The sequence below is a fragment of the Melanotaenia boesemani genome, unplaced genomic scaffold (genome assembly GCF_017639745.1).
Source record: "Melanotaenia boesemani isolate fMelBoe1 unplaced genomic scaffold, fMelBoe1.pri scaffold_215_ctg1, whole genome shotgun sequence".
Lineage (NCBI taxonomy): Eukaryota > Metazoa > Chordata > Actinopteri > Atheriniformes > Melanotaeniidae > Melanotaenia > Melanotaenia boesemani.
The window spans coordinates 647-12,050 of record NW_024580641.1 but is presented as its reverse complement, the minus strand read 5'-3'; the positions used below and the strand labels follow the sequence as shown (position 1 = coordinate 12,050).

At 40.6% G+C, this 11,404-nt stretch overlaps 1 protein-coding gene across 2 annotated transcripts; it reads right to left on the bottom strand.

Moving 5' to 3' along the window:
- Nucleotides 1–323: 323 nt before the first annotated feature.
- LOC121636194 (coiled-coil domain-containing protein 8 homolog) lies at nucleotides 324–9,887 on the bottom strand. 2 transcript variants are annotated; one of them, XM_041979464.1, is made up of 6 exons: nucleotides 9,561–9,887; nucleotides 8,786–8,873; nucleotides 8,080–8,692; nucleotides 6,319–6,478; nucleotides 1,991–2,145; nucleotides 324–503 (listed from the first exon to the last, which is right to left on the bottom strand). In XM_041979464.1, exons 1-5 carry the CDS (start codon nucleotides 9,775–9,777, stop codon nucleotides 2,015–2,017), a joined length of 1,209 nt encoding a protein of 402 aa, XP_041835398.1. In that variant the 5' UTR covers nucleotides 9,778–9,887; the 3' UTR covers nucleotides 324–503; nucleotides 1,991–2,014. The 2 variants fall into 2 exon arrangements, with proteins under 2 accessions (XP_041835398.1, XP_041835399.1); XM_041979465.1 differs by having other exon boundaries at nucleotides 9,583–9,723.
- Between the last annotated feature and the right edge of the window lie 1,517 nt (nucleotides 9,888–11,404).

Genomic DNA, 11,404 nt, shown 5'->3' with positions numbered 1-11,404 from the left:
AAACAATGATCTACCCTGTTTCCTTTTACTTTAAACAGAGGGAAGCAGGGTACAGACAGAGCATGAAGAAGCTGTTTCACAGTTGGAATGTGCCACTTCTTCCTGTTCCACCACATAGTCTGTTTGCAAGTAAACTGAGACCCCCGGCTTTCAGGTGGACCAGAGTTTGCTTGTTAGGTGCCCAAAAAGATGTGTTTGGTGTTCAGACAGCACCAAAAGAAGTGGACTATCCATGGAAGCGGACAACGTGTCCGTTTAAAGTGGACCAAACAGCCGCAGGATTTGAACAACTTTCTGAGCCTAATTTATTTCCAAATTCAGCTTTTATTATACATGGACAGTATAACTTCTATCATATGAATTTTTTTAAAACAAGTTTTCAGAGGTGAATAATGACTGAACAGGACAACAGATCAACATTGCATAATCGTGAGGAACATGGATGAAACTGTAGAGGGTCTAGACAGAACCACTTTCCAGGACAGTCAGGCATGGAGCAGAAGCTGAGGGGGTAAAATGGATTAAATGCTGATTAAAACATTTGGAATTTATTAAACACACACTAAGTAAAAGATTTAGGATGAAGATTATATTAAGAGCTTAATGAAATCAAGGTATCATACAATAATTAAAGTTATACCGTGTAACTTTTTGGCTAGCATAAGCAGCAGACCTGTAGCTTCCCACCGGCACCACAACTGTTGCAAAATTAATGAGTCTCTATCTGTGTTTTGGAGTCATGTTTGCAGAGACCACTTTGAACAGCTGATTTAAAGTCATCAAGCCATAAAACAAAGCGTTTTAGGTTACATGATCCAACAAGAGATGGCCCACTCCTGCAAATTTACGATGTCTGGTTTTTGAGGATGGCAGCCTTCTCGGAGCATTAACATGCGTCAAGTGCTGCATATTGCCCTAAAAAAATCATCTATTATTACTTACATTAATCATTATATTATGATCTACTACATTTTTCTTATATTTAGGTCAAAAGTTACATGGTATAACTTTAATACAAAGCAATAATAATTAATGCAATGACACCAGTTATTTTAGTTTTAAGTTACAATTTGTAACTGAGTAACATTTTAAGAACATAACAATTTCCTGTACTTCTACTACCGTTTAAAATGGCATCAACTCTTTTTACATGACAGATTAAAGGAACTATACCTGATTTTATCTCGCTCAGAATGTTTTTTTACATGGTATATTTTCTGGTAAAAGGATTATTCGATAAATATAAATAACTCATTGATAACTTATAACTCATAACTTAAAACTCATATGTACGAGTCCAGGCCTTTTTAGATGGCAAAGCTGCCAATGGCGTGACGCTCTCTCTGCCAATGGGGTAATTCTAGAGATCTTCCGGTTTACAATCAGCCTGTAAGAGCGTTCCCTAACGAGGGGTGTTCTCTCCCAGCGCATGCGCAACAGATCTTGTAAACAGAACAGCATGGCTACCGAGAGGAAAGCTAGGATATCTCAACGGGATGTTACTGTATATACGGCAAAACAGACTAAACGGATTAAAACTGGGCGAGAAAAGAAAGATCTGAAACACAAGTGGGACCAAAATAGGAATAGAGCTCGTGTAATTCTCGGTTTAGCCAACTGGATGTGGACAGCATTTCGAGATGCCTGTGACTGAATTTGGACTCAAAACTGGCTGTAGTCCTCCTAGACAGGGATCTGTTTATTACTTTCTTCTTTAGGAATGTTTCATGAGGAATGTTTAGTATTTTTGCTATAAATGTAGGAGTGTCTCTTCCTGGGGAAAATTGTCAAGGGCGGGGCGTGAAGTTCAAACTAAACTGTTTTCCTCATTCACGGTTCAAAATTGTGCAAGATCAGGTATAGCTCTTTTAATGATTAAAACAATAACAGATCAAAGCAGATTACATCAAAGCAATACAATTCAATAAAATGGATTAGCACCTGTACTTTTAAATGAGTAATAAGTAATAAGATCAATTTAATAACATACCTGTACCCGAGAACACATTTCTGTTTAAGTTTGCATTGGCTGTCTGGACGCCCTTCGTCCTCCTCTGTCTCTTGCCCCAGTGAACCATTTTGACAGTGCCCTCTCAGCTTCCTGCTGGTTCACTTGTGCCGTCAATGTGTTCTTCTTAAGAGCCTCTGTAAAACAAACGCATCACCCATTACCATGGTACCCAGACGCCATTCTAGCATATGTCTCAGTCTGTCAGTAGTATTGAGGATTTGCAGCTACGTCACAAAAACCACGTGACTGTATACTGCCATGCCCCCATGGTAGACAATTTTGGTAGGCTGTAAGCATAGAGAGCACTGCAAGTATAGCGTGGAAAGCGTTCAGTTTTCTAGAAATATCAATTAGTATGAAGCGGAGTGTCTATATAGCCATGGTTACCACATGTGTAGCAGTGGGTTGTCATAACAGAAAAGATAAGAGATCATAGAAGTCTGATTACTGATTTCCAGCCGAACACGGAAAAAAATAATTGTGTATCGCAGCGGAGGACGGTCCGTGTATAATCTGTCCATGTTATCTTATTTTCTACTGAAAACAAATGATAAACAGGGAAACTAAATTGAGATAATACTATTTGTGTTTCTGAGATGTGCCAGAAAGTGATGATCTGCCAGAACCCGATGAAGCCACCGCAGGTCTGTTGCTGTTCCTCACCACAAAACCCACAGGACACTAAAATCCAGGTGACAATGTGTCCTGTTAAACAGAAAACGCACGTTGTGTTTACAGATTAATAACAGCAGATGAGGAGATGTGCTGTAATGAGAAACTATATTCGGACATGTTGCTCACCGTGACTGGAGCACCGACAGAAACTGAGCGACCCACGGCCGCTTGTTACATTTCGGGCAGATGATCACTTCCAATCGTAGACATAACATGCATAGATTTTATCCGCTTAAATAAGGTCCAGCGATGTTCTTGATTTATGCAATTTTCCATCTGGAAAAAGCATCATGGTACCAGTAAGCCCCTTATACTGTGCATGTTTCATGAACGAGGATCACAATGAACCTGTTCATACCGCCCGCCGGTATAATATATATATATATATTAAAAAAAAGATACTGAACTCAAACGCTGAACACGAATGACTGGATCTGCATACAGGCTTGTCTACGCTTCCATCCAGCAGTGTGGGAGGATTATGAATAATATAAACAAGTAATATGGTCGGGTAGCAAACTGGTTAGTTAGCTGCACTCGAGACTGCTGTGATCGTATTCAATTGGCTTTATTTTCTCCAGATAACGGGAGAATGTCGATTATTCAGATACTTGGTGTTGTCAGGAAGAGAAATAACAATGAGAATAATTTGTGCTGCTATTTTCAGGGGGTGGGAGAAAAAGGAAAACGAAGAACGCATCCAAATGTACACTAGTGAATACACTATTGGGAAAGCTTGCCTACCAATGTGGCGGACATGGCAAGGTCACGTGATTCGTGACGACACGTGCAAATCCTCAATATATGTGTCAGTAGTATATTAATGGTTAGCTATAGCAGTCACTCTAACATAAGGTGGAGGATTTTTTTTCTCCGCCTCCTTCACCTGAAAGCACGAACCACAGTGATGATACTGAGGACAGACACTCCTTCCTCTGCTCTGCAGTTCTTTACCCGGAGAGCCAGAGTATGTATGTATGTGTGTACATGTGTACTAGACTTGCACGGGACTGTTTTTTCAATCCCACACCTGCTTGCTCCCGCAAATTCTGCGCCCATATCCACCCACTCCAGCCTGCACCCACTGGCCCATGTGTAAGAAAATTGGTGTAAGTATACATTGTGCACGGTGGTGTGGTGGTTAGCACCGCAGCCTCACAGCAAGAAGGTCGCTGGTTCGAATCTTGGCTGGGGGGAGGTTCGAACCTTGAGGGCGGTGGCCTTTCTGTGTGAAGTTTGCATGTTCTCCCCGTCTATGTGTGGGTTCTCTCCGGGTTCTCCGGCTTCCTCCCACCGTCCAAAGGCATGCATGATAGGTTAATTGGACACTCCAAATTCTCCCTAGGAGTGTGTGTGTGTGAATGGTTGTTTGTCTATCTGTGTTGGCCCTGCGACAGACTGGTAACCTGTCCAGGGTGTACCTGCCTCTCACCTGTTAAAATGCTGGGATAGGCTCCAGCTCACCCGCGACCCGAAATGGAAAAGCGGTCAAGATAATGGATGGATGTTTGCCTTAATGATAAATGCAGTTTGCAGTATTTAGGCGAATCAGAGATCCATATAAATATGGAATAGAAAGCTTTTGTTTTACAGGTGATGCGGAGCCACACACAAATACTCATGTTCTTATATTGGGGCATTAGCGAAGCTCCACAGTTTAGATTTTGAAAATCAGAAGCAGAATATCAATCTGAACATCAATATCATGCACCTGCGTGACAGCTGGTGTATCATTGGTCCGACTGTCCTGATGAAGAAAATTATGTGAGAAATCATCTGATTTTCCTTGTATATGATGTATGAGCATATTTTTTACCAGTTCAGCTGAAACAATGATAAAAAACAAAATCAAATAGAAAACATATTTGTTAAGATCTATCTTTCAGCTATGTTACACTTCAGTGTGATAGATTACAAATAAATAAGAATATTATCATGAAAATATTAAAAATGTAAAAAATAGTACGATAGCCTCTCTTTACTGTGTCTCCCAAAACTGATGATGAAAATGATGAAAATTGCCATGGCCACCATAGCTAGATAGATATTGGTCAGAAATTTGAAGGGTGTTGAAACACAAACAATTTCTTTTTCTTAGAGTAATTTCAATTTAGCTATTTCATGGTTTTGTTACAAAAATATAAAAAATAGACTCGGTGATGCTCCAACCAGTACAGCTGCACCGGCCACCCAGACGCCGTCAATGGAATCATCATGACTGTTCATCAGCGGGTCTCTAGATAGGTCTCTGCCCAGCCAGCAGTGCTAATTTTATGCATGGCTCAGTCTCATCGTACTGGTGCTGCTTCGCCTGACGAAGGAATTTAGGGAGAGAAATCACCCGATCCTCTGAGCTTTTGATATCTCTGATAGTGCTAGAGCCTTGCGCATTAACTCTTCATCATCTACTGACCACAGACAGCGTTAAAACTGCTACTGCATGAAAAATCCAAATTTAATGCAGAATTCAGTGAGAGAATGCTAAACTGGGAAAGAAGCTGCTGCTTCAAAGTGTTGAATGGGAATCATATATAAACACTGTAGCCTTCTTATTCTGGATATAAGCCCTAGCCAGTGGGACTGAAGGCAAGGCAAGATAAGTTTATTTGTATAGCACAGTTCATGTACAGGACAATTTAAAGTGCTTTACATAAAACATTAAAAGCATTACAGGAAAGAATGCAAAAGAATATGTTTCTTTTTACGCTAGTGGTGTTGAAAGTGGATGGATTATGAAGGACTCTGGATACTGACCTGGTGTTAAAAAAGGTTTAGTATGAAAAGTCAAGAATCTAAAAATAGAAAAACTGATCTGCAGAACCTAGTAAATTTCTAAGGCCAATGAAGAAATCCCCTGAACTAAAGGATAATCACCACTTATATAGACTAACCCAAATGGTTACTATCTGGAATGAGTTAAGCTGTGGGACGGGCATGCATACACAAAAATGTGTGTACCAGCAGCTAAGGTTGTTCACTTAGCTGTGAAAAACTGGGATTTTGTGTGAGGAGTTTCATTGTTTTTGCCCTTGGTGGAGAAAAGTCATCCCCCAACCAGGACAGGAACTTCACGGCTGCCACACTGCCCCTCTCTTTGGCTCTGTGTTCCTCAAAGAAATTTGTGAAATGGCCACAGTGATCGTAATTTTGAATCTGCCTCATATGAATCGCTGGAGTCCACATCGGGCTGAACAGCGATCAGCTGATAGACGGCAGTGGAAAACGCTGCTTGATTTTACTGATCTGTACAATCCAATTTAACAATTTTGGGTGGATAAAAACTCATCTATATGCTCAACTGAGTTTCTAATTGTCCTCTTTCATCAAAGAGTCTCAGGCTTCCAGTGTATTATGGACCTGGCGACACTCTGCCCCCTGACCACTGCCTCCCCTCTCCTCTTCCACTCCAGCAGTTTCGGGCATTTTTCAAAATTTGGCAGTGGGCGAAGTTATGCCACAGTTAGGGGGTATAGTTACACTTTATAATATTAATACAAACGCTTGCCATACCTTCCAATAAACTGGTGTCATTACTATACAAGTTTCAGCGCATCTTATTCCAAAAAGAAAGAATAAGGTTGTTTACACATTGACATTTTCATCTTGTGACAGTTCTTTTCCAAATTACTTACCATATACAACACTGAAAAGACGCAAGTCCTTAAACTTCTTTTTTCCGTGACGGCCGAACAGGTTGTAGTCCAATGCCAGCTCGTTTGACAGAAGGAATTTCATCATTCGCCTTGTTGCGTCATCTACACTTGTGCCCCCTACATCTGCTACCACGGCAGCCTAAGGATGAGAGCCAAAAGGAGGAAAAAGAAAGGTTTAGACTAACTGCAAAGACAACAAGAAAATGCTGTTATTGCAAACGGCAAACAGCAGTGTGAATGCGTTTATGCTGAAGGTGTTACACTGAAATGCAAATGAAATAGCTTAAGATGGTGTAATATTGTTAAAAATGGTAGAAAGATGTCTGAACCGTTTGTTTGTTGAAGAATTAGCAGAAGTAATGACACTGAAAACATGCTGGAAGCATAAAAAGGTCAAACTGGTGTATTAATAAAAAACAGTACAGTATACTTAAATAATTGTAAAAGGCAGGAAGACAGCTAAAACAAAGTTTAAGTGGAAATTGAATGAGGTTCATCATCTAGCTGAACAGGACTGAACCGAAGTCATTGTGAAGTTTAAGGGGCAAACACATACAATGAACATATCTATTCACCTCATTACATGTATGTGTTTTATGTTACATGTGTGTGAGAGCGATAGAGAACAGCTACATTTGTATATAGACACTAAATGACACCATATCAGCACTGTTCAAGGAATGCCACCTGCTGCTGATTAGAGAGAGGATAGCTAGATAGAGGCATTGTAGATAGAAAGATAGCTAGATGAGACTGATGGACACAGAGAGAGATGAGACAAAGACAGATATGCAGACAGACAGTGGAGAGATCGTTATTCTGAGAGTCTTTACAATAGAAGTCTATGGGAGACTTTTTGTCATTTGGAGCAGAATCGCTCAAAATCTGTACATTGCAGCAATTTTAAAGGGGACATATGCAAAATCCACTTTTTTAAGCCCTTAAATACAAGTTTTGTGTTCTTTGAGGGTTTAGAAGTGCAGAAAAATGTAATTTATTCTCACCTGGTGCTGCGTATATATCTTAGTATTCTCTTTGGTCATATTTTTCAATCTGTTTAGCTTTCTCCATTCGGTATTACATTTTTTTGCCTATTACGTCGCAGTATTTGCTGCGGGTCCGCTAAATATGGTCATGGACGTCCGGGTTAACAGTTTCATGATCCACCATTTTTTCCGCTCGCTTCGATTTTGTAGTCCAGGTTTAATCATGCCAAAGTTGCAAGCAGACAAGTCAAAATGTCCGGTTGTTGGGTGTATTAACCCACATCCCCTTACATCGTCCCCTGTCATCGGAGCCTCTGCTAAATGCCTGGTTCCATTTTTTTTTTTTTTATTGGAAATGTACCTGCATCGGTGGGTAAAAGCCTCCTTGTTTGTGCAAAGCTCTTTGGACTAATGCTTCAGCAATCTCCGCCAGTATCTAGAGGTTGTGTGGAGCCATACTAATGACAATTTCAGACCAAAGGATTGCAGTTCTACTCTATATAAACCATAAATGATTGATTCACATGTGAAAAGGGAGGATTTAAAAGCATATGTCAACTTTAAAAGAAAGATAGAAGAAAATAGAAGAAAACTATAGCGTAAATGCTGAACACAACAAGCATTAAAGATTCAGCTGGAATGTCAAACAAACATATTTGAAGTTGTAGCCTTTATGTAATTTATTGTAATGCAATACATATTTTAGCCTAGAGCAAATCACTTTGGAGAAAAAAATAAATAAATGTAAACTTACAACAGTAGACATTAGACTGCGGTCTTTCAGTTTCTCATCGAGAGCCTCAACATCAGCTTGAGTTTGCAGAGGGAAGGCCACTCCTTCAGGAACCTCCATCACTGGTGCCTCTTGCTTCTTCAGTAGGGCATTTAATATCTTACTGTGAACCCGCTGGGTCTCCTTCACTTCTTCTAGAATTGTAAGAAGTTTAGAGAACATGGCTTCACAACCGGGGGTTGCAAGACTCTGGGCAGTGGGGCTGGCGCCCTGCTGGATAGTGGAACTGGCAACTCGCTGGGCAGTGGGGCTGGCGCCCTGCTGGATAGTGGAACTGGCAACTCGCTGGGCAGTGGGGCTGGCGCCCTGCTGGATAGTGGAACTGGCAGCTCGCTGGGCAGTGGGGCTGGCGCCCTGCTGGATAGTGGAACTGGCAACTCGCTGGGCAGTGGGGCTGGCGCCCTGCTGGATAGTGGAACTGGCAACTCGCTGGGCAGTGGGGCTGATCATTTGCTTTGCTGCTAGCCCAAGGAGTTTTTCAGGGGGAGTGGGTGGAAATTCCTCCTCCGAATCAGAATTCTCAGTTGATTCTAGTTGCTTGCTCTTTTGGCTTTCGAAGAGTTTTGCACTTCCCCTATAGAGGTTAACATAAACTAATCCATATAAACTGCCTCCACATTATTTCTAGAGGAAATTGCCCTTAACCCGCATTTCCCAAAACACTTACTTTCTCTTTCTCAAGCGATCGTCAGTGTCTGTCAGGTCTGATGTATATTCAGCTTGATGGAGTTTCACCCTGGCATCTGTATAAGTGGCTGTAATACAACGACACAAAATAAAAGGAGTGAGGCAAATATTTAAACAGAACTATATTTACATTGGTGATAAAAAAAAGGGCTGCTATTGATCACAAAATGCATGGTTCACATCGTACCACAGTTTTGAGTCTCAGCACATATAATTTTTCTGAGGTGGGTATTTGATATATAATGCACTAAGCAAAAAGCGCATCCCTCTACTTATCTGAACACTATTCAGTGGCTTGAAGCCTTAAACAATAGCAAATCAATAACATTATGCAGTGCTTTATTCTTTTTTTTAAATAAGAGTACATGTTTGTGTCAGCTACTACTTATTTGTTGTTGCATTACTGTTGATAGCCTATGAGTTGACATTAAACATCATTTAAAACCCTTCATTCCAAAATATTTTCAACCATTATAATGTAATCAATAAGGTCTAATCAAGCTCCTTATACCCCTCCGAAGAAGATGTCAAAAAGAAAATATTTTTCCAGAATACATTAGATTAACTTGTTAAAAAAAAAAAAAAAAAAAAAAAAAAAAGACATGAGATCAGAGAGAACAGAGAGGACAACCGAGTGCACAGAGTGGAGAAGAAAGCATCCAGAGTGGACTAGCACAGAGAGGAAAAAGAGAAGGACAATATAGAGAAATTGATGCAAACTGACAGGAAAAAAATAAATTAATTGGAAAAGTTACCTGCGTCTCCGATAGCACGCACATTGCAGAGAATCCAGTTTTTGGCTGGTGGTGTTCCCTCTTTCACAGCCTTGGTTACATTCAGGAGCGTGGCTGGTGGCCACCAGCATAATTTTCTGTAGGTGCCCTTGAACCACTCTAATGGAATAATATCCACTTTTTTGCAACCATCAGAGTCAACTTCATCCACGAACTCCACTATACTGAATGAGGGCATCCTGCAAAGTTCATCAAGTTATGTACTATGTAGCAGAGGCAAAGCTACAAACATATTCTGAAGAGGCAATAAAAGCAGTGGTCTTGTGAAGTCTTTTACCAAAGCACTGGCAAGCTGACCAGACATTTCTGATAACAACTTCATTCCAAGAGCTGTTGAATCAATGGGGTAGTTGAAAAAACATGCCCCCATCCCCAAAAGTTCATATACCACGTGTGTTTCTCCAGTGGAGTGCACAATGTTCCTCACAATCACAACTCTGCCCCCCAGTTCAAAACAATTGGTACCACTGGAGTTTGAGATTATTGTGTCTTTGTATTTACACATCTTATATTGTACACCCTGATGCATGGAAAAATCTCTCAGTGTTGGTCCAGATGCATGGGGCTTTTTCAGCTGAATACCTTCAGGCATTTCTCTAGACATGTGAGGAAATAATTGCCTTTCATTGACACGCCTGACAATTTGCTGCACAGGACCCTGTGGTCTTCTCACCATTTTTTTCAATTGTCCCAAATAATTCTCAAAGGGAAAGCACGATACTGAGTCCAAAGGGCCGTATTTTTCAGCATCATCTGCTAAATGTATAAGATTGTGAGTATTGTTAACTAGAAATTTAGTCCCATATATCTTAGCAAAGTTAGTAACAAAGCATCTTAACAATTTTCTTGCATAACCACAGTACTCTCTACACAGAGGTGACAAAAGTATTCTCATAGCACATGACAAAACAAGGAAGTTTTTGTAATGTTGATTGGGCAATCTTTGAAAAAGCACAACTGGCCCTGTATATAATAAAAACTGCCTAAATTCTGTTGCCTTCCACTGGCTGTACTCAGTCAAAGATCTTGGCTTTCTGGAGAAGCTCCGGGGTAAGCTTTGTCTGCACAGTTTCAAGTGATCAGAGATGGCGGATAAAACAGAGGATGGAACACGGCAATGCAGTGGTCCTTTAAACCACAGAGCAATCATTTTACGCACAATGCCCAAACAAACTAAGTGCATATAATCCAGAGGAAAAGCAGAGACCATACCAATGCCTAGGCCATGGAGAGGTGATTTAGAGTGATGGTGGTCTTCATCAGACATTTGTTCAAACTGAGTGTCTGTCCTCAGGCTGGAATGCATGTCTGGAAAAACAACTCTACCTTCAAACATAAATCCAATACTGTGTGCAACGCTCACAAGAACTGTAGCCACCATGACCTTTGATTGCATTTAAAAAAAGCTCTTGCTGGAGGTGTCCGCAGATAAAGCATCTGGAAATGCCACATGTACCGTTTGGCATTTAACATTACACCAGTTGTTGTGATGCCTTTAAATCTTCAATAAATCATGCATGTAGTCATTGCAGATTCAGGTTTACAGGGACCTGCATAGACACCTATGATGAACACATTTGCTTTGGGTAGTTCAACTATTTTACCTAAAATAGGCCATAGCTGCATATTAGAGCTCCTTGAAAGAGGCAGATCCATCCACATTCACACGAATGGTTAATGTGTCTGTTGTCAGTTCTTTTCATGTGTCATTTTCAGTTCTGACAGCAATGCACTTGCGTGCAAAGCCCAAAGGTGGTAGTAACTTACTTCCTTTTCCCAATCTCTTAGTACCTCACAAAACCTTT